This window comes from Pongo pygmaeus, chromosome 16, assembly GCF_028885625.2.
Source record: "Pongo pygmaeus isolate AG05252 chromosome 16, NHGRI_mPonPyg2-v2.0_pri, whole genome shotgun sequence".
Taxonomy (NCBI): Eukaryota; Metazoa; Chordata; class Mammalia; order Primates; family Hominidae; genus Pongo; species Pongo pygmaeus.
In genome coordinates this window covers 47,951,262-47,975,233 of record NC_072389.2, presented here as the reverse complement: position 1 = coordinate 47,975,233, position 23,972 = coordinate 47,951,262, and the positions used below count along the sequence as shown (strand labels likewise).

Here is a 23,972-nt window from a genome sequence, read left to right as displayed (position 1 = left end):
GCGCCTGCGCAGTCGCCCCAGAGCGCCCCGACCGGGATGGCGGCCGTTTTGGAGTCGCTGCTGCGAGAAGAGGTGTCGGTCGCAGCCGTCGTGCGGTGGATCGCGCGCAGCACCCAGGGTTCGGAGGTAACAGCGCTGACACGCCCCCAGGTCTGACTCGAAGCCGGTTCCCGCAGTGGAGTCCAGCCCTCCAGTCCCCTTCCTCTAGGGCGCCTGGCTGCCCAGCCGGGCCGAGTGCACTCCAACTGGGCGCCGCTGCCCGGGCCGCCCACCCGAGGCGCGCCCTACGGCCCCCGGGCCGGCGGCTGACCCTCTCGCTCCTCCACCTGTGCTTCTGCCCTAGGATAACGCCGGGGAGGCGGCCGCGCTGAGCTCACTCCGGCCCCTGCGGAAAGAATTCGTACCGTTCCTGTTGAACTTCCTGAGGGAGCAGAGCAGCCGCGTCCTCCCGCAGGGGCCCCCGACCCCCGCCAAGGCCCCGGGCGCCTCGACAGCCTTGCCAGGGAGGCCGGGAGGCCCGCCGCGGGGCAGCCGCGGGGCGCGCAGCCAGCTTTTCCCTCCGACCGAGGCCCTGAGCACCACTGCCGAGGCCCCTCTGGCCCGCCGCGGGGGCAGGAGGCGGGGCCCGGGGCTGGCCCGCGAGCGTGGAGGCCGCGGCCTGGAGGAGGGGGTCAGCGGGGAGAGCTTGCCCGGAGCCGGGGGCCGGAGGCTTAGGGGCTCTGGCAGCCCCAGCCGCCCCAGCCTCACGCTGTCTGATCCGCCAAACCTCAGCAACCTGGAGGAGTTCCCTCCCGTAGGCTCGGTTCCCCCCGGCTCTACAGGGTGAGACTCAGCTTTCATGCAGGAGATGGGTACCACGAAGGCTCTGGGGAGGCAGTCATTCGGGCTCGGCGCTCCGCAGTGGAGCGCCAGGATGGGTAGAAGGCTGGGGGTGATGGTGAGGGTTTTTGTGGGGTTTTTTTGCGAGAGGTCTAGCTGTTGCGGTGGTGGAGGGGAGATGTTTGAAGATAGGAATTTGAGAAAAACCTGTGGCTACTCTCAGCAGGACGAAGCCTTCTCGCAGGATCAACCCAACTCCGGTGAGCGAAGAGCGGTCACTCTCCAAGCCCAAGACCTGCTTCACCTCACCCCCAATCAGCTGTGTCCCCAGTTCCCAACCCTCAGCCCTGGACACTAGCCCTTGGGGCCTTGGCCTTCCCCCAGGGTGCAGAAGTCTGCAAGAGGAGCGAGAGATGCTCAGGAAGGAGCGGTATGGCCTGGCCGCTCCTGGGGATGTCGGCTTCCTCGCTATGGGGCATCTTCAGGGGTTTTCCCTGAAATTGATTTCCCTCTTGGGGACTCTGGGTTTGTCTCCTGGGCTGTTGGTATCTTCTCTGGAGGGACCTGAGTGTGGCCGTGGCAGGGAAGCCAAGCTGACTGCTCATGAAATTTCTTTATTCCATAGCTCTAAGCAGCTGCAGCAGTCACCTACCCCCATCTGTCCCACCCCAGAATTGGGGTCGCCCCTCCCCAGCCAGACAGGAAGCCTCACAGATGAACCTGCGGACCCTGCCAGAGTGTCTTCCCGCCAGCGCCTGGAGCTGGTAGCCCTTGTTTACTCCTCGTGCATTGCTGGTGAGTGAGAGCAGAGGGAGCTGGAGTGGACATACTTGTAGAACTTATGGGTAAGAGAATTGATAAGGCACCTGGAACTGAGCCTTGGCTCCAAATGGTGCCCATACCATGGGATTTCTTTTTGTATCTATCTAGAGAACCTGGTACCAAACCTCTTCTTGGAGCTTTTCTTCGTCTTTCAGCTCCTCACTGCCCGGAGGATGGTGACTGCCAAGGACAGTGACCCTGAACTAAGTCCAGCTGTCCTAGGTCAGTGAGCAAACCTCCTTTTGAGACGTGCGGTCTAGAAACGGGACCGTTCTTAACTGACAGCTTGGTACTGTCCTTCTAGATTCCCTGGAAAGTCCACTGTTCCAAAGCATCCACGATTGTGTCTTCTTTGCAGTGCAGGTTTTGGAGTGTCACTTTCAGTGAGTTTCCCTGGCTGAGGCATTTGGGCATCATTCTCATCATCTGCTTAGCTCTCTGGCTGCTTGGGATATATGCTGGTGCTTAACGTAGGGGCAGTGGTCCTGGAACTTCTCCTACCTGTAATCTTTAATTTTGTGTTAAGGCTATGAATGTAATCCCTGAAAGAATGAGATGGGGCCAGGTGTGGTGGCTCACGCCTGCATTCCCACCACTTTGAGAGGCCGAGGCAGGACAGTGACTTAAGCCCAGGAGTTTGAGACCAGCCTGGGCAACATGACAAAATCCCCTCTCTACCAAAAAAAAAAAAAAAAAAAGGCCGGGTGTGGTGGAGTGCGCCTATAATCCCAGCTACTTAGGAGGCTGAGGTGGGAGGATCACCTGAGCCTGGGAGGTCCAGGCTGTAGTGAGATCACGCCACTGCAGCCCAGCCTGGGTGACAGAGACCCCCATCTCAAAAAAAAAGAAAAGAAAAAGAAATGGACCCTGTGGTCTTGGCAGCTGAGCTTTGGGTTTCTGGGTAATGTTCCTGTCCTGCTGTCTTGGTCCTTGCTCTGTAAAGTCTCATATCCTCCCCTTTACTTTCATTATCTTTGATCCTTGGCCCATGACCTTGCAGTACATATCTGGGCTTGCATACCTGCACCATGCCTTAGAGATCCTCTGTGGTGTGCAGGTGCTTGCTTCCTACTTGCAGTCTGTGTTCCGGTGTCAGTCATAAGTGCTCTTGTCCCTGCAGGGTTCTTTCCAACCTGGACAAAGGGACCTTGAAGCTGCTCGCTGAGAATGAGCGGCTGCTGTGCTTCTCACCAGCTCTGCAAGGCCGCCTTCGAGCTGCCTATGAGGGCAGTGTTGCCAAGGTAGTAACCCCAGCTTAGTTGCCCACTAGCCTGGATCTAACCCTTCCTAGCTTTCATAAATTCAGGCAACCCTGCTGACGACACTTAAGTAAGTGTAATGTGAGCTAACTCTGGGCAAGAATAAGAGGGAGAAGTTTTCTCAGCATGACCCTGCAGTTCCTAATGTTCCTGCTGTATTTTAGGTCTCTCTGGCGATGCCTCCCTCTGCTCAAGCTGTCTCCTTTCAGCCAGAGACTGACAATCGTGCCAACTTCTCCAGTGACCGAGCCTTTCATACTTTTAAGAAACAGAGGTGATAAGAAAAGGGACTTTTTGGGGAGGGAATGAGAAGACATTTTTCTGGAATAGGCAGCTGTTTGGTTTCACAGAAATTAGGAGTTTGGCACTAACAGGTGGTGGGTTAGTCCCCCCAGGTCCTTCCTGCCGGCCATCATAGGGACCACCTGGCTTCATTCTCTTGTGCACCTGTGAACCCCGTCGCTGAGCCAGCCATCTCACAGGTGTATGGTTTTAGTCTCAGGGTTCTCAGGCAAGAGTGTGCCAGGATGAACTGTCACTGCCCACAGAAGTACATGAAGCCTGTAGTGTGCTGCTGGTCTGTAGCACTACTGTCATCATGTAGATAACTCTGGAGAAATTAAAAAATGGGCCAGGTGCGGTGGCTCACGCCTGTAATCCCAGCACTTTGGGAGGCTGAGGGGCGGATCACCTGAGGTCAAGAGTTCTTGAGACCAGCCTGGCCAACATGGTGAAACTCCGTCTCTACTAAAAATACAAAAATTAGCCAGGCATGGTGGCAGGCACTTGTAATCCCAGCTACTCTGGAGGCTGAGGCAGGAGAATCGCTTGAACCCAGGGGGGCGGAGGTTGCAGTGAGCTGAGATCGCGTCATTGCACTCCAGCCTGGGTGACAAGAGCAAGACGCCATCTCCAAAAAAAAAAAAAAAAAAAAAAAAGTGGTGGGTGGGCTATGGATAGTCCTGTCCTCAGTTCTTCCAGGGGCGGGAAGGCACTGTTGGTGGGAGTGAGTGCCTCGGCTGATCAGGCGTTCTTATGCATCAGGGATGTGTTTTATGAGGTGCTGCGAGAGTGGGAAGATCACCATGAGGAGCCTGGCTGGGATTTTGAGAAGGGCTTGGGCAGCAGAATCAGGTGGGTGCTCAGACCTTGTCTTTCTTGTGCCTGGCAATGAGTAGCTCAGTGCTTGCTCGGTGGCAGGAGGGAGGAGGAGGGAAGGCTTTTCCCCCGCTCCTTCCAGCCGTTAGCTGTTTTCTTCTATCCTCCGAAATCTCTAGTTATTGATAACTCTGCCTCTACTTGAAAGGGATGTGTCTCTCCAGCTCCTTCCACTCACAGGTGTCTTATCCTTGTTCTGTAGTGGCAATTGCTTAGAAAGTCCAAAGCTCTTAACCCAGGTTGCTTGAGTTTTTTTTTTTTTGGCCCAAGTCACTGGTTAGACACATCCAGCCTCCATCTTCACCATCCTCTAGTTTGGGCAAGTCCAGTCACTGTGTAGGTAGATGCCTGGGCTCAGAACGCGAACCTCAGTCCAGTCATCTTCCTTCACATTGCTCATGAAACCCACCGCCTGTTAGTGTGGCTGAAGACGGGGTGGGTGGCATGATTTCTTGTTTCGTTAAGTGCACCTCTAGCCTCGGAGGACCTTGGTGCTGAGGGAGTATCCCTTGCCTTCAGTGTCCCTGTGCAGGCTGGCTCTGGCTGAGGTCTGCTCAAGTCCCTGGTAAAGGGCTGGGAAGTCCAGGGGTTGGCTGCTTCTCTCAGATCTTTCTCCCTCTCCCTCCTTTCCACACCCTTCATTCCCGCCTTCTATTCCTCAGGGCCATGATGGGTCAGCTCTCCGCAGCCTGCAGCCACAGCCACTTTGTTCGGCTTTTCCAAAAACAACTACTCCAGGTAACAGCCCCAGCAAGAGATTAATCCACATTAAACAGCAGGTATCATAGGCAGCCACTTAACGGCTGCACTTTGGGATAGGGCAGACAGCCTGGCAGGTCCTGGGCTGGAATTTGAACAAGAGTTTACTCCTCGCGGAGTGGCTGAAACTCCAGTGGCCAAAGAAAAGCCAGGGCACTCTCTTTGACACATCCCAGGCCCTGCAGCTCCCCCAGCCTGCTGCTGCCTTCCCTCTGATTTGTGCTGTGGTAAAGAGCCCAGGCTTAGTAAGTAGTCAAGCTTTGTTTCAGATCCTAGCTCTAGTGACCCTAGGCACATGCTTAACCTTGGAGTTTCAGTTTCTTCACCTGTGAAACAATACTGTAATTCACATCTCAGAAAATCTATCTAAAGCGCTTGACACAGTTGGCATTCCTTAAATGTTCATTACTTTCTCCTTATTTTTTGTTCGGTCCTTCCCTCCCACTTACTGATTTTTTAATTTCTCTCCTTCCTCTTCCACCCCAGATGTGTCAGAGCCCTGGTGGTGCTGGGGGCACCGTCTTGGGTGAGGCCCCAGATGTATTGAGTATGCTGGGAGCTGACAAGCTGGGGCGGTTGTGGCGCCTACAGGAACGGCTTATGGCTCCTCAGAGCAGTGGGGGGCCCTGCCCACCCCCCACCTTCCCAGGCTGTCAAGGCTTCTTTAGGGACTTCATCCTTAGTGCCAGCAGGTAGGCTCCCCTGTGTCTTGCAAGGAATGGGGCAAAGGCCAGGAAAGGTTTGGCTTCCCAAAAGGGTAAATAGTTCTCCAGTCTCCTTTGCCTGGAGATAGGCTCCTTCCAGCTCGAACTTGCTGGCTTCATTGTACTTCTCATTCTGTCACCCACGTGGGTGATTTCGTTGCTCCTGGGCCTCCCTGTCTGTCCTGCTGCTCCCGTCCCTATGGAGTGCCCCTTCTCGATTCTGGCTCTTCCTGTACCTCTTCCAGTGCTTATGCCCCACCCACCCCTTCTTCTCAGCTTCCAGTTTAACCAGCATCTCATGGACAGTCTGAGCTTGAAGATCCGGGAGCTCAATGGCCTTGCCCTGCCCCAGCATGAGCCCAGTGATGAAGACGGGGAGTCAGATGTAGACTGGCAGGTCCGAAAACAGAACAAGGGAAATAATGGGGTCTGACCCAGGAGGGAAGGGAGTATGTTCAAGAAAAACTTTATAACAGATTGGGAATTGTTCTGGAAGCCTCATGCTTGCACCTTTTACTTCCCTTGATTCCATGCAGGGTGAGCGGAAGCAATTTGCTGTGGTGCTTCTTAGCCTGAGACTTTTGGCTAAATTCCTGGGCTTTGTGGCTTTCCTGCCATACCGGGGGCCTGAACCTCCCCCGACCGGTGAGCTTCAGGACTCCATTCTGGCCCTCAGGAGCCAGGTGAATGGGCGGGGGATTCTGGTGAGGAGGGAGCAGGGAGGACCAGCCAGGCACTGAAGCTGACTGGTTTCCTTGGCTATTCTGGAAACCAGGCAGGTTAAAGGGCATCTCCCAGCCCTTCCTAGGGACCTGCCCCCTGACTGAGCTCTGGCCCTCCCAGGTCCCTCCGGTCCTGGATGTGCGGACTCTGCTGCAGCGAGGGCTGCAGGCCCGCCGGGCGGTGCTCACCGTGCCCTGGCTGGTGGAGTTTCTCTCCTTTGCTGACCATGTTGTTCCCTTGCTGGAATATTACCGGGGCATCTTCACTCTCCTGCTGCGCCTGCACCGGTGAGTGGAACAAGGCTAAGGCTTGATGAAAGGATTTGGGACTCGGGGACATTGGTCAAGCCTGCTATTAATAAAGAGGGTCGAGCAGTCTGCACTGTGTGTGTGGTGCCCCGGCCATAACTGAGCGCTGGGAGAGGCAGGAGTGGCTCCCCTGAGGTACAGTGGGAAATCATCTGCACATTCATTGGCCTCATGCTGTTCCTGAGGTGGCCCTGCTGAGAGACAGTCATCATGCAGGAGGCGGGGCTGGGGGGATCCTGCTTGCCGGCATGGCCCCAGTCTCTTTGAGTTCTGCTTTTGCAAGCCAGTTTCCAGTGACAGCGTTTGCCTCCTCCGTTCCCTTCCCCTTTCTGCTCAAACCCGCGTACTGCCCATTGATGTTTCAGGAGCTTGGTGTTGTCGCAGGAGAGTGAGGGGAAGATGTGTTTCCTGAACAAGCTGCTGCTACTTGCTGTCCTGGGCTGGCTTTTCCAGGTGGGCAGAGTGAGGGTCCAGATCGGGGAGAGGTTTTGCAGCTGAAGATGGGGAGTGGGCAAATGTCTGAGTGTGAATGAGGCAAGGGCTGGAAGACGAAGGTTCAGGAAAGGCCTGGGGATTCCCGTCGTCTCAGAGGTGGCTGCTCTGAAGCTGGTGCCTACACCCTGGGACCGTGTGGCAGGTGGAGTGGGATGGGTGGGGGTCTCTAAAGTTGACCTGAATTGTGACTTTCTGTCTTGGCAGATTCCCACAGTCCCTGAGGACTTGTTCTTTCTGGAAGAGGGTCCCTCAGATGCCTTTGAGGTGGACACAGTAGCCCCAGAGCATGGCTTGGTGAGTGTTGGGGTCCAGCCAGAGCCATGGGAAACTCAGGAATAAAGGAAGTGGGCTGCCTGGGGAGGCCCAGCCAGGGGCAGATGTAACCCTTGTAACGCCCTGCCAACTGCCTGCTCTCTGGGTGCGCTCGGGGAGGGGCAGCCTGCCGACACCAGCCTGTTCTCCCCAGGACAACGCGCCTGTGGTGGACCAGCAGCTGCTCTACACCTGCTGCCCCTACATCGGTGAGCACCCGTCTTCCCTGGACGGTCCTTGGTCTGTCCCTCCATGAGTACCCAAAAGGCACCCCTTGGCCCAGCTCCCTTGGATATTGCTCCATTCATGGTCATTCCTGGTATCTGAGCCTCTTGACTCCACAAATAAGGTCCATGATACTTAGGGAGGGGAGGGGGTTCTGGAACTGAGAACTTGGACTTCACTGATGCAGGAGAGCTCCGGAAACTGCTCGCTTCGTGGGTGTCAGGCAGTAGTGGACGGAGTGGGGGCTTCATGAGGAAAATCACCCCCACCACTACCACCAGCCTGGGAGCCCAGCCTTCCCAGACCAGCCAGGGGCTGCAGGTAGGGCAGGGCGGAGACAGCCGTGGGGGAAATGGGGGTGGGGGGGGGCGGGGAGGCTGGAGGAAGCCTCGCTGCCTCTCCCTCCTCCCCCCAGGCACAGCTTGCCCAGGCCTTTTTCCACAACCAGCCGCCCTCCCTGCGCCGGACTGTAGAGTTTGTGGCAGAGAGAATTGGATCAAACTGTGTCAAACATATCAAGTAAGAGTGGGTTAAGGATCCTGGTCTCATCGCCCTACCATTTTTTCCCCTTTTTCCTCGGTTGCTAAACTGAGAAGGTCAGCCAGAGGGTGGGTGTGGGGCTGAAATGGCTGACACATTTTGAAGGAAATTTCTGACCAAATTCCCTTAAATTTGCAGCCCCTTTCCGATTAACCCTCCAACCACCCCCAACCTTGCTGTCCCTGCTGCAGGGCTACACTGGTGGCAGATCTGGTGCGCCAGGCAGAGTCACTTCTCCAAGAGCAGCTGGTGACACAGGGAGAGGAAGGGGGAGACCCAGCCCAGCTGTTGGAGATCTTGTGTTCCCAGCTGTGCCCCCACGGGGCCCAGGCATTGGCCCTGGGGCAGGAGTAAGCATCACTGGTCCATTTGATCCACTCTCCTCTTGGCTTTCTCCATCCTTTCTTTCCTCCTTCACACTTACTCTTTTTTCCCTTTCTTCTCTTCATGCCTCCTTTTTTCTTCTCCCCGCCCCCATCCTCTATAAGCCCTGCACTGGCTGTAGGCCTTCTGTGGCACAAAAGCCAAACCTAGGTTTGGGAGCGTGTGTGATACTGTGAGGCTGGCAGTTGGGCTTCTCTTTTCTCTGGCACCTGGGGTGGGGTGGGGCGGGAGGGCAAACGGTGCCTCCTTCCAAGGTACAGCCTCCCAGGTCAGGGGCTTGGTGCACTCGGGGCATTTACTTCTGCAGCCAGGCTGAAATACCCAGAGACCACTGACCCCATCTGTCCCCTTTTAGGTTCTGTCAAAGGAAGAGCCCTGGGGCTGTGCGGGCGCTGCTTCCAGAGGAGACCCCGGCAGCCGTACGTGTGAGGGAGGCCTGCAGCTAGCAGGCCAGGTGGTTGTGGGGAGGTGCACGGAGTAGTCTGAGGCTGCGGGAGGGTGGTGGGGGCGGGGTCAGTGCTCGACTCTGGCATCCCTTGTTGCACCCAGCCCGCCCCTAGCCCCTAACTCTGTAGTTCTGGTTCGCAGGTTCTGAGCAGTGCAGAGAACATTGCTGTGGGGCTTGCAACAGAGAAAGCCTGTGCTTGGCTGTCAGCCAACATCACAGGTAAGGTCCTGGAGTGGGGAGTGGCTGAATCAAGTGTTTAAAAAGTGGACTGGCAGAGAGTCAGAGGCATTTGGCGGGAGATGGGACTGAGAGCCAGTAGGAAACAGCAAAAGGCATGGGTTAGCATGGTGAGCATGTGCAGGGCCCTCCTGTGATTCCTTTCCCATTCTCCCTCTGCCCCACAGCACTGATCAGGAGGGAGGTGAAAGCAGCAGTGAGTCGCACACTTCGAGCCCAGGGTCCTGAACCTGCTGCCCGGGGGGAGCGGAGGGGCTGCTCCCGCGCCTGTGAGCACCATGCTCCCCTCCCCTCCCACCTCATCTCCGAGATAAAAGTACACGGCTACCCTACTCCCTTTGGCTTCCCTGCTCCCTCCCCCTGCTCTGTTCCTGGTTTTTCCTTTCTCACATCAGCTCCAGGATTTTTATGTAGAAGCTGTCTGTGCTGTCCAGCTAGTCCCCGTTTTACTCATTACTGAATGGGGTTAGGTAGGGCAGAGCTGAATTGAATGGCGGTTTTCCTAATTGTCACTCTGACTCTTTAATCATCCAAAAGGGGAAAAGGGCAGATAGGACATTTTTGAATAAATGCTTATTATGCAGATGGTGATGAGAGTGGGGTGGTGAATGGCTTGATAGCAAATGAGTCTCTAGGAGGCAGTTGCCCCAGTATTTGGAGACAATTTCAGAAATGTTCTATGTGGGAGGTGATGCTTGTTTAGTTACAGGCAGTAAGAATAAACCATCAGTTCTCCTAACTTTATTTTAAAATTCAAAGACTGTCTAGAGCAGGAGTCAAGAAACAGCCCATGGTCTGAAGGGAGCCAGCCCCTTGTTTTGTGAGTGAAGTTTTAGTGGAATGCAGCCACATTAATTTGTGTACGAGCTGTCTATGGCTGCTTTTGTGCAACTGCTGAACAGCAGAGTTGCATAGTTGGGACAGAGACTTTATGGTCTGCAAAGCCTAAAATATTTACTGTCTGGTTCTGGTCTAGGGTAGTGATCTAGGAATAGAGATTGGAATAGGGACTATAAGGTGCAATGACTGAAAATGGAGATTATGTAGGAGGGAGAGGAAGAGGCTTGCTTAGTAGCCATTTGATACTGGTTGTCAGTGTGCAGAGGATTTCTGTATTGAAAGCTCAGCTCTCCAGAGAAGATGAACAGAGAGGCTTGAGAGACAGAAGATACTAAGACGGTATCTGATAGGCCGGTTTCCTTACATGCTTCAAGAATAAGATGCCCTATGGGAGTTGGTTAGCTACAGTTTGGTCCCAAGTTGAGTGACGTTTCCCATGCTCTGGCAGCGTGCTGTCCCTCAGCTGACCTCCATCTGTTCCCTCTTTTGTTGTCCACATGGTTGCTTCCCCTGGCTGTATTATCCCGCCCAAGTCCCAGGTCTAGGGGCAACTTGGCTTCACTCACCATACCCCAGGGCCCATTTTTCTGCCTCTCTCCACTGGCTGATCCCTGTCCCAAGCCGAATTCTCTGTGGCATCCTGGCCCCCAGCGCAGGGTGATGTCTCCCCCTGCTCTTCACAGGATGTGCTCTCCTTGGCCGTGGGGCCACGGGACCCTGACGAGGGAGTCTCCCCAGAGCATCTGGAACAGCTCCTAGGCCAGCTGGGCCAGACGCTGCGGTGCCGCCAGGTGAGATGTGGCATCTGCCACCCGAGGGCCGCTTTTTTCTGTGTCCTTGTGTGAGACCTGATAACCAGGGCCACACTGGCTCAGGGCCAGTTCTCGCAGCAGTAAGCATGGTGATACCTATGGTCTCTCTCTCCCTCCCCCCACCGCAGTTCCTGTGCCCACCTGCTGAGCAGCATCTGGCAAAGTGCTCTGTGGAGTTAGCTTCCCTCCTCGGTATGGTTCCTTTCCATCAAATCCCTCTCTTGCCTGATCCTCCAAATCTCAGGGTTGGGTACAAGCAAGATTAGAAACAGAGCCTTCTTCTGTCCCCCTTTTTTTTTTTTTTGGCGGGGGGAGACGGAATCTTGCTCTGTTGCCCAGGCTGGAGTGCAGTGGCACGATCTTAGCTAACTGCAACCTCTGCCTCCCGGGTTCAAGCAATTCTGCCTCAGCCAAGTAGCTGGGACTACAGGCGCCTTCCACCACGCCTGGCTAATTTTGGTATTTTTAATACAGATGGGGTTTCACTATGTTGGCCAGACTGGTCTCGAACCCCTGACCTCATGATCTGCCCACCTCAGCCTCCTAAAGTGTTGGGATTACAGGTGTGAGTCACCGCACCCGGCCTGCCCCCATCTTTTAAAGCTTGGCTTTCCTCTTTCCACAGTTGCAGATCAAATTCCTATCCTAGGGCCCCCCGCACAGTACAGGCTGGAGAGAGGGCAGGCTCGAAGGCTTCTGCACATGCTGCTTTCCTTGTGGAAGGAAGACTTTCAGGGGCCGGTTCCGCTGCAGCTGCTGCTGAGCCCAAGAAATGTGGGGCTTCTGGCAGACACAAGGCCAAGGGAGGTGAGTCAGACTGAGCAAGAAGGCATCTCAGCCCTCTGCAGTCACACTCTGAACATCCACCACCCTTGCCCCAAACTATGAGCTGCTTCTGCTTCCTTTATTTCCCCTTCCTGGTTCCACACGGAAATGGACTCCATTTATCTATCTCAAGTCTCTTCCCAGCAGCTCTGCCCTTTGAGATCTCAATCTGTGTCATCAGGGTCACTCTGCCGTCCTCCTAGCAACCCTGACCTCAGTGTGTTTTGCAGTGGGACTTGCTGCTATTCTTGCTCCGGGAGCTGGTGGAGAAGGGTCTGATGCGACGGATGGAGATAGAGGCCTGCCTGGGCAGCCTCCACCAGGCCCAGTGGCCAGGGGTAAGGGGTCTCCTGTCTTACATGGAGAGAGAACAGGTGTTACATATCCCATCTGTCCTGAAAGGAAGCAAGTGATGGGGCCAAACTAAGTGGATTTTTGTCAAGAGTCTTCAGGGCCACCCTCAAATTGTCCCGATTTGAGTAGCTATTATATGAGGGACTGTGTTAGTGGGAAGACGGATGAAAGGCAGGCAGTTAGTTGGAAAGCAGCACAGCCCATTATGTGGGTTTTTAAAATTAGAATAACCTGGATTTTAATCTCAGCTAATTTTTTTTTATGATTTGGGGCAAAATAATTCATCTTTTAATTCATCTTTTACTGGGACTAATAATTTCAAGATGAAGTAGATGCACTCAGTAGTACTCAAAAACTGGTCAAGCCTGTGCCTCCATCAGAGTTCACTATGCCATAACTTCAGCCTCCCAGAGTACTAACAGACAAGGTTTCATGTCCATTTCAGTGTAGAGGGCAGTTGAGAAAAAATAATGCAGCCAGCCAGGTTGTGGTCTTTAGTGAAAACGGATGAGCCATTGAGAATTATTACATGCTGCCTTTTCCCTCATCTTTCTATGTATTCCAGGACTTTGCTGAAGAATTAGCAACACTGTCTAACCTGTTTCTAGCCGAGCCCCACCTGCCAGAACCCCAGCTAAGAGCTTGTGAGTTGGTGCAGCCAAACCGGGGCACTGTGCTGGCCCAGAGCTAGGGCTGAGAAGTGGCCCTGCCTTGGGCATCGCACCAGAACCCTGGACCCCCGCCTCACGAGGAGGCCCAAGTGCCCAATGCAGACCTTCACTGGTTGGGGTGTAGCTGGGTCTACAGTCAGACTTCCTGCTCTAAGAGTGTCACTGCCCGGCATCCCACCATGCAAATCCTAGAGGAAGGAGAGTTGGCCTGATTTGGGATTATGGCAGAAAAGCCCAGAGATGCCAGTCTTGGAGTAGAAGAGGTGGTGTTTATCTCTTGGATACTAAATGAAATGAGGTGTGTGGGCTTGTCAACACAGAATTCAAGCCTCATTTGCTATCCCAGCAACTCTTAAAACTTTGTAGTCTTGGAATTCATGACAGAGGCAAATGACTTCTACGCAAATGACTTCTACTTAACTTATGAAGAAAGTTAAAACATGAATCTTGGGAGTCTACATTTTCTTATCACCAGGAGCTGGACTGCCATCTCCTTATAAATGCCTAACACGGGCCGGGTGTGGTGGCTCATACCTGTAATCCCAGCACTTTGAGAGGCCTGAGGTAGGCGGATTGCTTGAGGTCAGGAATTCGAGACCAGCCTGGCCAACACATGGTGAAACCCTGTCTCTACTAAAAATACAAAAACCAGCTGGGCATGGTAGTGTGTGCCTGTAATCCCAGCTACTCGGGAGGATGAGGCAGGAGACCTGCTTGAACCTGGAGGTTGGAGGTTGCAATGAGCCAAGGTCGCACCACTGCACTCCAGTCTGGGTAACAGAGCGAGACTTTCTAGAAAAAGCCTAACAGATAAGGTAGGACTCAGCCAACTGAAATCTGACTTCCCCCCGCTGTACCTTCAGCCCCTGTGCAGTTAGTAACTCTTGAGACCTCTCCCTGACCAGGGACCAAGCACAGGGCATTTAGAGCTTTTTAAAATAAACTGGTTTTCTTTAACAAGGGCTTGATGTCTAATCATTGTCACCTGTCTTTTCCCTTTAGAAGGCTGCAGTCTCGGGTGGGCTTTAGGTGGAGCGCTGTAATTGTGGCTTTGCTCTGTCCATTACCAGGTGAGCTACCTTGGCTCTTAGAAATGCCTGTATATTCCACTCTAGAGGGCTAGTCTCTGGTGGCAGTATCTATTAATTTATTGCCAGTGGTACTGACTTCTCCTGGGTAACTCGCTTTATTTGTGGGAGAAAGGGTTAGGATAATGTAGTTTCCACACAAGATATTCCCTACTGAACCACATGGTGGGGCAGTGTTCTTGTTATGCTTGTTAAGGCTGAGGTGTTTGATTGATTTGGCTTGGGGTTTCTCAGAGCAAAAGCATTGCTTCTCGATTACAGCTGTATCGAGCTCTATAAATGAGCCACTGATTTTGACAGGTTCACACCTGTAATCCCAGTGCTTTGGGAAGCCGAGCGAGAGGACTGCTTGAGTCCAGGAGTTAGAGGTTACAGTGAACTATGATTGTGCCACTGCACTCCAGCCTGAGCAAGAGTGAGACCCCCATCTCCTTGAGGGGGGAAAAAAAAAGCACTGCTGTGATCATGTGCGTTAACACCAGGAGCTGGACTGATAATATAATCCTCAGGAGGACCTAAAGGGATCCACTTGTGTGACCATGGTAGAGCCAGGAAATCCCATCAACCTAGAAAGTGAAAAATGGGAGTTTTTCTCAGTCACCACCTTGTGATCATACTTCTCCCAAACACCATGCCTTTCCCTTCTCAGCTCAGCTACTCCTTTAACAAGTTTCTGCATCTGAACCATTTTCCCCTCATCTCTTCATCTTCAAAGGCCTTTATCTTTATCCTTTAAATCCAATTTGTTCTGAATGTCTGGGAACCAAAAAAGCTTTAAGGAATGCTTTCTCGGCCGGGCACAGTGGCTCCCACCTGTAATCCTAGCACTTTGGGAGGTCAAGGCGGGAGGATCACTTGTGCTCAGGAGTTTGAACCAGCCGGGGCAACATGGGGAAGCCTCATCTTTATAAAAAATACAAAAGAACATTGGTCAGGAGTGGTGGTCCATGCCTGTGGTCACAGCTACTTGGGAGGCTGAGGTCAGAGGATCACTTGAGCCCAGGAGGTCAAGGCTACAGTGAGCCATGATCACGCCACTGCAGTCCAGCCTGGGCTAAAAAAAAAAAAAAAAGCTTTCTATGCCCAGAGACCAGCACTGGGTGTGATTAAACCACAGCACTGCCCCCAGGAAGCTTAGGGTCAGCGTCAGGCTTGTGGCTACTCCTTGACTTGTTCCAGAGGACCCAGCTGAGGTGTGTGACATGGAATGGGCAGGAGAGGAAAACCTGAAACCCCTAAGGATGCTGAGACTGAAGGGGTGGGCCATAACCCAGGCCTGGCTTAAGGTCCACTGAGTTAAAAACAAGTTCTTGGGAATCTGAATGGAAATTTAACATGTTCCCGATGAAGGAAACTTCCTGCTGGCCTGTGTGAGCCTTAAAGGCTACTCTAAGGATTATGGAGACAGGCAGCTAGTGGGTCAGTGAACTAATCAGATTCTGTATGTCTGCTCTCTAACTGTCAAAGCCAGTTGTTTTTAAAATGTGGTCCCCAGACCAGCAAACTTCAGGCTCCCCTGGGACTTCTTGTTAACACAAATTCTCTGGTCCCTCCCCGGGGCTACCAAACCAGTAACTTGGGGTAGGGCCCATCCTGGGGCATAAGAATGCGTTCAGGTGATTCTGATGTATGCGAAAGTATGAGAACCACGCAATTCCAAAATCTGACTCCACTTTTGCTTTTTGCTACAAGATCCCTCTCAATCTTTCGCTTGCTGATTCAGTCAGGTCTGGTGTTGCTTTTTTTTTTTTTGAGACAGAGTCTCACTCTGTCACCCAGGCTGGAGTGCAGTGGCACAATCTCGGCTCACTGAAACCTCCCCCTCCCAGGTTCAAGCGATTCTTGTGCCTCAGCCTCCCGAGTAGCTGGGATTACAGGCACGTGCCACCATGCCTGGCTAATTTTTTGTATTTTTAGTAGAGACAGGGTTTCACCATGTTGGCCAGGCTGGTCTCAAACTCCTGACCTCAGCTGATCCACCTGTCTTGGCCTCCCAAAGTGCTGGGATAACAGGCGTGAGCCACCATGCCCGGCTGGCTTCTCTATTAAGGCGGACAGGGTCATCTCCTGGTTATCCCCTGACTCAGATTCCCATAGGTGGCTCTGCCTCAGAAGCCCCAGGGCACTGTGGTTACTGTTAGGTGTGGCAGTGACTGTTCTGGATTCTCCCCTTCAGTTCTTACTTGGGCTATAGTTCAGCAACTTACCTGGTTGCTGTTTACCCTTCAAAGCAATGCCAAGTTCATGGGAAACTGTACATACATGTAAACTGAATCTTTGAAACGGCTATGAGTGGGTATTGCCAGGGTGATCTCCAGCTAACTCTGCCAAGCTCGAATCACACACTTAGGCTATCCCGGTGCAGGATTTCATCTACTCTTCACTAGATAAAGTACACAGAGGACTTTTAATTTTAAAATGTTCTTTTTTGGTCAGTAGTCTTAGTAAGAGATTTATATGAAAAGAGGTAGGAGTATATAAATAGGGTGTTAAATATATCATGTCACCAAAAAATTTACCCGAGAAATAGACGTTTAAAAGCAATTTTAGAAAACCTTCAATCAACAATATATAAATAACTTAATCTGAGGTAAGAGGGAAAAATGCCCTGCAAACACTTTAGAAAAATACATCTCTGCCACACTACAGAAATATACCTTTTACCACATCTTCTGAATCCCCAGTTACCCTCCATCTACCAAAGATTTTGGGCACCAGAACTAAAGATGAGAATCTTTCCCACCCCTACCACTTCCAGGTAAACACAGAGTTCATGTTCAGCCAGGCTAAAGTACAAGAAAACTGAACCCACTCTCCATCCCATCCCATCCTAGGATAGGTGGGGCCGAAGCAGAAATCATGGAATGCTCAGGACTCCACCCCTCCCAAGTGCACTGAGGTAAGTTCTGGAACTGAGCTTCCTCCCAACAAGCCACTCACCTCCTCTGGGAGTTCATTCACCTCCTTTCCCTTCCTCAAAGGACAATGTTTAATCTCTGAAATTCCTCTTGCCTTGTCAGCAACCAGCATCTGGCTGCCACTCCAACCAGTCCTTGAAAGAACTCAGCCCCCAACCCTGACCCCAAATCTGTCCAACCTGGTTCTATAGTGTCTTCCATCTGACCGAGCTCTAGAGTGACAGCTCCATATCAGAGCATCATCGCTCAACACCCCTGACTCAGGCCAAGACCCAAATGTCTTCTCCTGGGAGGGAAAGGGAGAAAAAAAGCAAAAATCAATAATAAAGTATTTTGCAAAAACTCAAGAGGGAGAAAAGATTCTGAATCGGTGTTCTGGTTTGTGCAGCTGTTTTTTAAACCCTCTTTCTGTTTTGGTATTTTTAACGTCCCATCACACAGTAGAGCTGAATGCTAGAGGAGGTAGATTCAGAGCAGAGTCTTGGCCAGTGGCTGCCTGCTTCCCTACCAGCCTGCAGAAGCACCTTGCCAAAGCACTGCAGTCCCCGGCTCTGCTGGCTGTGCCCAGTCCTGGTCCTTAAGTGGCCTGTCTGCCGCAGAGTCCCAGAAACAGGAAAGAAAGGTGAGAAATCCAAAAGGTGAGCAGAGCTGCATTCACTCTGGATAGCCTGGGCCAGGAGCTCAGGCCATTTGCTCTGCACTGGTGCCAGCTGTGACCAAGTACTGACTGGGCTTTGCTAGCATCCCTGGGCCAGTGCTGTCTGCCCCAATTGGCCACAGCAGGTAGCATCAGCTTTTCCTGCACTGTGGTATGGAAAGTAACAAGGAGCTGCCACAGTGTCTCTCTTGAGCAGCCTGGGCCTGTATCTCAGCAGCACCATCTTGACGGTGAGATGCTAGCTACCAAGGAAGGAAGCCAGTCTGGCTATAACCAGTGGCTGCTGTTTGATGAAAGAGCTCAGGAGCTGAGGTGGGAAGCCTGGAGCACCAAGTTCCACCTGAAAGCAGAGAGAGAAGAATTTAAGGTGCATATAGATTTGAGAGAGTATGACTGGCGCACTCCAGCCCCATGGGGTCCCCCCAGCCTGTGGTGATGGGAGAAGCACCTCAGATTGTGGCTTGGTGTTTACAGGCCCCTGGGCTCTGCCATTCAGATCTAAGTATTGGCGTTCACCTCCTAGTGACAAAGTACAAGTCAAGGGACTGGGAGGGGAGAGGTGAACCCAACAGGTCATCACTCCGCTCTGCTGAGGCTGCTGCTTTTGCCTCACAATGACTCATCTATCTCCTAAGGACACTGGGATCACCCACAGGATACAGGTCACTAGGTTTTCGGTAACAGCAGCTTCAGAAAAGATTGATAAACTCCTGTCTCATTCCCTTCTCTCCAATTCCCCACTGACTCCCCTTACTGCAAGTCCAGGAAGCCCTCGAGTCTCCAGGTCTCAGGCCAAAGGGCCTGGGCACTGGAGGGTGTTCAAAAGTGAAACAGAAAAATCCCAGGGGGGCTGTGGGACCAAGTCAGCTTGTGCTGTGAGGCCAGCTGCAAAGGATTTATCACCTGGGCCAAGTAGATGACTCTGGTGACTTCCTTCCCTTCCACAGTGACGGGCTGCAAGATCCAGGCACTGGGCAGGATCTCCCCGCGAACCATTTTTCTGCTGGGTCTTGGCATGGATGTATCATACACAGACTGGGCTGCCATGACAGACAGGTGACCCTGGGGACAGAGGGAAATGGGAGTCCTGCCTGTGTAGTGTGGACAAAACAGGAACAGGCTCCCGTGTAGACAGTACGGTGAAAGGCAACACTGGGCCAGCCTTCAAGCCACCCCTACCCTGGCTCCAGCCCCAATTTGCCCTCCTTCCCCTAGAGGACCTGAGGCCCACATAGATTGTTTCTCACAACACTTCAGCCCAAGTTCTTCCCACAACGTCTTTACCACCAAGGCAGGCACCTCTTTGGCTTCCACGCAGACACAACAGAAATCCCGTGGCTGCTTCAATGCGCACAGGGTGGTGTTGCACACCAAGTACACTGGAGGGACAGGGATAAGGAAGGTCAGGAGGCCCATGGACAGACCTAGTCCTAAAGCCTTCCTGGTCAGGGAGCCCTCCCCTCATCACCCCATCACTTGACACCTAGCTCAACCTAGGCTGAGCAATCAAGGTAACCTGAATACCTAGCCTCCCAAGAGGGCTGCCTCCAACCCTCCACCTCTATCCCCCAGCAAGACCCCACTGGGCACACCAGAAACCAGGCCCCATGGAAGCCTTCCTTCCGTGGGCTCACCCAGGCTGATACTGTTGGTCACTCGCTGATGCAGCCTTGCTGTCTGGATGGGCTTGTAATAAAGGGGCCACAGAGTGGGGTCACTGACAGCCGCCCACACGTGAGACAGCGGCTGGGACACCACACCTGCCCCCAGGAAGCCATGCCGAGTGGAAGAAAACACCTTGTAGTAAAGCTGCACCGCCTGCTCCTCACCCTGATAGCTGCGGGGAGACACCAAGCACAGAAAATAGGAAGGGGTCAAAAATGGGCTCTAAGGGTCACAAAGGAGGGGCTCAGAGTGAAGACTTGAGGAATCCAGGTAAGGGAAAGGAGGAGAGAAGCCAAGCAGGGTGACAAGCTTAGGACCAAGACAGACACTGTACAAAGGACCCTACACAAACTTACTTCCAGCCAGCAGTTGCCTGGCAGCTGAAGAGGTTGTGCAAATTATCCGAACAAGCAGCCATTACCTGAGGACACAATGGCCACACCCAAATTAGGAGGCATAGTAAAAACTAAGCCCCTGGGTTAGTCAGTCTGGCCTGCATCTGCTAAATTCCCTTTTTCTTTTTTTTCGAGACAGGGTCTAGCTCTGTCACCCAGGCTGGAGTGGAGTTGCGTAATCACGGCTCACTGCAGCGTTAACCTCCTGGGCTTAAGCGATCCTCCCACCTCAGCCTCCAGTCTCTAGGACTACAGGTACACACCACCACACCCAGCTATCTTTTTGTATTTTTTGGTAGAGACAGGGTCTCACCATGTTGCCCAGGCTGGTCTTGAACTCCTGGACTCAAGCAATCTTCCCACCTCAGCCTCCCAAAGTGCTGGGATTATAGGTGTGAGCTACCACTCCTGGCCTAATGTTTTTATTTTTTTGTAGAGACAGGGTCTTGCTGTGCTTCCCAGGCTGGTCTTGAACTCCAGACCTCAAGTGATCCTCCTGCTTCAGCCTCCCAAATGTTGGGATTACAGGCATGAGCTACTGCACCTGACCCGAATTCCCCTTTTCTCAAGATGAAGAACTACTGAAGATGCCCACAAGCCTTGGGCTCCTCATCTGCCCAGCTTTTTTCCTACTTTCTCTTCCTGCACACCCAGCAGAGGTCTGGGTAAAGGAATGGTGGGCATGGGTGGGAGCAGTTACTCACATCAGCCATAGAAGTGTCCACGACATGCTTGGCCAAATCCTGGTAGGAGGAGGAAAAGCAGGTCCCCAAGCTGGATAGACTGGATGGTGAACAGCAGCAACTGCCCAGGGAGGCTCTGCGGCCTACAAGAAATAGGTGGAGGCCCTGTGATAGCACTGAACATCAGGGCCTCAGGACAGCAACAGCTCTCCTGCAGACCAGTGACTCACTAAGATCTAGCAGCCATCAGCCCCCAAAGTCCCCAAACCAGGCAGCTGGCTATGCCCAACACTCCCCGCAACTCACTGTAGGCGGAGTTCTTCCTCACTGCAGAATGGCCTCCTCGCTCATCCCCTATCCATACATCCCTGGAATCAGGCAAGTTTGTGTGCCCCTGCAGAAGAGAGGATACTCAGGACAGAGCCAGAAGGCAAGCACAGAATTATCTCCTCTGCCTCTGAACTGCATTTCACAGCTTCCAGTGGGATGACTCAACCACAAAGGTCTTCCCAGATGGGAATACAAGAGACTGGATGTCCCCCCAAGAAGACCACAGCAATAGAAATGGGTATCTAGACGATCTCTGCTCTCCCTCTAAGCCACAGGCAGAGGCTGCTTACAGGAGAGTTCCAACAGGGATCAGAACAACCAGGGCCTGAGAGTATGGGGTGCTCTGCCAGCCTTCCAAGCTAGGGGGTACCAGGGATCAGTGCATGAGAGGCTCTCTGCACCACCCGGGCAACAGGAATGAGGCCATGGCTAGACGGGGTTTAGTGGGGTAATAAATGTGGAAGATGGGATGGAAGGAAAAGTAATGGGCTATGAAAAGCTGAACGCTTGGCCCCCACCCCAGGTGCAGCAGCCAAGCTAAAGGTCCTAACTGGGGATTAGATGGGGTGACCCTCTGGATCTGCAATGTGGTCACCACACCTCCACCTCAGCAAGCTCCTCAACAACAGGACCCTTGACCTCTGCTGGAACTCACAGGCACCCACCATCCTACCTCCATCATCACCTCTAACCTACTGCTACTCTGATCACAATAAAGGAGGAAACAAAGACAGTTCTCTCTCCACCCTCATCTCCTTCTCACCTGCTGTGACAGACAGCAGGCCCTTCTGCCTCTGGCTTAGCTCTCACGCTGCCCTGTCAGAAGCCTTTCACTACTGATCACCAGTCTCTTCACTTGTTGCCCCCACCTCTTCCTCTTCACTGGATCTTTCCTATTAGCTACAACACTTGGCTAATTTTTTTAAAAAATTTTGGGGCCAGGTGGTGGCTCATGCCTGTAATCCCAACACTTTGGGAGGCCAAGGCGGTAGATCACGTGAGGTCAGGAGCTCGAGACCAGCCTGACCAACATGGTGAAACCCCATCTCTACTACCAATACAAAAAATTAGCCGGGCGTGGTGGCAGGCGCCTGTGATCCCAGCTACTTGAGAGAATCGCTTGAACCCAGGAGGCAGAGGTTGCAGTGAGCCAAGATTGTGCCACTGCACTCCGGCCTGGGCACAACAGAGAGAGACTCCATCTCAAAAAAAAAAAAAAAATTGTAAAGACAGGATCTCACCCTGTTGCCCACGTTGGTCTTAGACTCCTGGGCTCAAGTAATCCTCCCCTCTGCGGCCTCCCAAAGTTTTGGGATTACAGGCGTGAGCCCCTGTGCCCGGCTTCTCTCATCTTTAAAACCCTCCTCTTCACTCTCCTGCCCTTCACAGATAAGCTTCTTGCAACTAGTCTTGCTGTTTGCCATCTCCCACTTCTCACTGACTTCTGAACCCACCCTAATCTAACATTTGCCCTCGTCACTCCTCCAAACAGCAGTCACCAAGGTCCACGGTGTCCATGTGGCTGGATCTTGTGAATAACCTCTGTCCTACACTTCCTGAATCTTTCAGCAAACTTTGACTTAGCCAGTCTCTCCCTTTTACTGACAGAATCACTTCCAGAGGCCCCTGGCTTCTCATCTCTCTGAGTGGTTTTTTTGTTGTGGATTCATCCTCTTCAACTGTTGACATTTTGGGATCCTTTCAAAATTCAGGCCTAGGCCCTATTTTCTCACTCCATAATATATTCCTAAGTAACCTAATCTGTTCCCAGTGCTGTACAAAAATAAATATCCAAAAATTATTGGATAGTGACTTCCAAAAATAAATATCCATAAATTAATCAATAAGTACTGCTGAGACAAATGGGCAGCCATCTGAAAAAAAAGATTGCATCAGAGACCCATTTCACAGACATATGAAAATGGATCCTTTATGCTTTATGGATCAAAGATATACTGGGAGATGGAGGAGTATAACAGTATTACAAGAAAATATAATTTAAAAGATAACTGTGCCTGTAGTACAGTTGCCTGGGAGGCTGGGCGGGAGAATCCCTTGAGTCCAGGAGTTTGAAGCATGAGCCACTGCACCTGGCCTCAAAAATGGTTTAAGAAATTCTCAACAATTGAATCAAGGAAGAAATACAAACAAAATGCAAAATTATATTTAAAATGAAAATACATGTCACAAGCTATGGGAAATGGCTGAAGCAATGCTCAGAGGGAAATTTTTAGCTTTAAAAACATCGATGAAAAGAAATAAAAATAAATGAATTAATACTATGAACTATATGCCAACAAATTCAATAATGTAAATTACTGACTCAAAAGTTAAACTGACTCAAGGAGAAATAAAACATCTTAGCACAGGCTGGGCGGGGTGGCTCACGCCTGTAATCCCAGCACTTTAGTAGGCCGAGGCGGGTGGATCACAAGGTCAGGAGATCAAGATCATCCTGGCTAACATGGTGAAACCCCTGTCTCCACTAAAAAAATACAAAAAAATTAGCCGGGCATGGTGGAGGGCACCTGTAGTCCCAGCTACTTGGGAGGCTGAGGCAGGAGAATGGCGTGAACCCAGGAAGCGGAACCTGCAGTGAGCTGAGATCACACCACTGCCCTCCAGCCTGGGGGACAGAGCAAGACACCGTCTCAAAAAAAAAAAAAAAAATCTTAGTGCATATTTACAAATTTAAGATACTAAATTAGTGATCAAAGAAAATTTCAAGATAGCTTCATTAGTAAAATCTACCAAATGTTTAAGGAATTAATATCAATCCTTCCCAGATTCTTCCAAAAATCAGGAGAGAACACTTGCCAACTCATTCTATAGGGCCAGCATTACCCTGATACAAAAACTGTGCAAAGACATCACAAGTAAACTATAGAGCAATATCCCTTATGAATACACACAAATTCTCAACAAAATACTAGTAAACTGAAATCTAGCAACACATAAAAAAGATCATATATCATGAGCAAGTAGGATTTATCACAGAAACACAGGGCTGGCTCAACATACAAAAATCAATGTAATGCACTATATTAATAAAAGAAAAAACCCCGTAAGATTATCTCAGTAGACACCAGAAAAAAGTATTTGACTAAATCCAGTAACTTTTCATGATAAAAATATTCAAAAAACTAGGAATATAAGGGAATTTCCTCAACCTGATAAAGGTCAGCTATAAAACATCCACAGCTAACATCACACTTAATGGTGAAAGATGGATACCTTCCTCCTCAAATCAGGAGTAAGACAAGGACATCGGCTCTCACCACATCTAATAAACAGTGTACGGGAGAGTCTAGCCAGCACAACTTGCAAGACAACAACAAAAACGGCAGATGACATGACCTTGCATATAGAATATCTTAAGGAATCTATTTTAAAAAACCATCAGAACTAATAAATGAATTCAGCAAGGGTATAGGAAACAAGAACGATATATAAAAATCAATTTTATTTCTGCATAATAGCAATGCAGAAACTGAAAATGAAGTTAAAACAATTCCATTTATAATACTGTCAACAGGAATA

General features: G+C 51.6%; 2 protein-coding genes and 1 long non-coding RNA gene across 16 annotated transcripts in view; 2 read left to right on the top strand and 1 right to left on the bottom strand.

Moving 5' to 3' along the window:
• On the top strand, window positions 1–13,655 carry CDAN1 (codanin 1). 6 transcript variants are annotated; one of them, XM_054452117.2, is made up of 28 exons: window positions 1–126; window positions 344–822; window positions 1,043–1,249; window positions 1,445–1,614; window positions 1,750–1,863; window positions 1,946–2,024; window positions 2,762–2,882; window positions 3,065–3,174; window positions 3,945–4,034; window positions 4,721–4,796; window positions 5,304–5,509; window positions 5,798–5,918; window positions 6,058–6,204; window positions 6,365–6,531; window positions 6,918–7,005; window positions 7,252–7,341; window positions 7,514–7,568; window positions 7,772–7,905; window positions 8,000–8,103; window positions 8,316–8,474; window positions 8,864–8,927; window positions 9,097–9,175; window positions 9,361–9,509; window positions 10,717–10,824; window positions 10,974–11,037; window positions 11,471–11,652; window positions 11,901–12,008; window positions 12,590–13,655. In XM_054452117.2, the coding sequence occupies exons 1-28, from the start codon at window positions 37–39 to the stop codon at window positions 12,713–12,715; spliced, it is 3,687 nt and encodes a 1,228-aa protein (XP_054308092.1). In that variant the 5' UTR covers window positions 1–36; the 3' UTR covers window positions 12,716–13,655. The 6 variants fall into 6 exon arrangements, 5 of the variants coding, with proteins under 5 accessions (XP_054308092.1, XP_054308091.1, XP_063508227.1 ...); XM_054452116.2 differs by having other exon boundaries at window positions 11–126; window positions 1,046–1,249; XM_063652157.1 differs by having other exon boundaries at window positions 22–150; window positions 1,046–1,249.
• A 125-nt stretch (window positions 13,656–13,780) lies between these two features.
• LOC134738198 (uncharacterized) lies at window positions 13,781–17,050 on the top strand. Its single transcript, XR_010123809.1, has 2 exons — window positions 13,781–16,682; window positions 16,804–17,050. It is a non-coding gene; the product is annotated as an uncharacterized LOC134738198 (long non-coding RNA).
• STARD9 (StAR related lipid transfer domain containing 9) overlaps window positions 16,172–23,972 on the bottom strand; it is a 151,442-nt gene continuing 143,641 nt past the window's right edge. For 7 of the 9 annotated variants that reach the window (XM_063652147.1, XM_054452108.2, XM_063652150.1 and 4 more), the window contains 7 exons: window positions 20,409–20,496; window positions 20,124–20,245; window positions 19,381–19,445; window positions 18,994–19,196; window positions 18,644–18,738; window positions 18,263–18,421; window positions 16,172–17,699 (listed from right to left, as the gene is read on the bottom strand). In XM_063652147.1, the coding sequence (XP_063508217.1) occupies window positions 17,598–17,699; window positions 18,263–18,421; window positions 18,644–18,738; window positions 18,994–19,196; window positions 19,381–19,445; window positions 20,124–20,245; window positions 20,409–20,496 (834 nt within the window). In that variant the 3' untranslated portion in view covers window positions 16,172–17,597. The remainder of the gene's footprint in view (window positions 17,700–18,262; window positions 18,422–18,643; window positions 18,739–18,993; window positions 19,197–19,380; window positions 19,446–20,123; window positions 20,246–20,408; window positions 20,497–23,972) is intronic. The other 2 variants (XM_063652149.1, XM_054452110.2) reach the window with 1 other exon arrangement.

Coding starts and splice junctions, on each gene's coding strand:
- CDAN1 (XM_054452114.2), top strand. CDS start 37: ATGGCGGCCGTTTTGGAGTCGCTGCTGCGAGAAGAGGTGTCGGTCGCA. Junction 823..1,042: donor GTTCCCCCCGGCTCTACAGG/GTGAGACTCAGC, acceptor GGCTACTCTCAG/CAGGACGAAGCCTTCTCGCA. Junction 2,025..2,761: donor GTTTTGGAGTGTCACTTTCA/GTGAGTTTCCCT, acceptor TTGTCCCTGCAG/GGTTCTTTCCAACCTGGACA.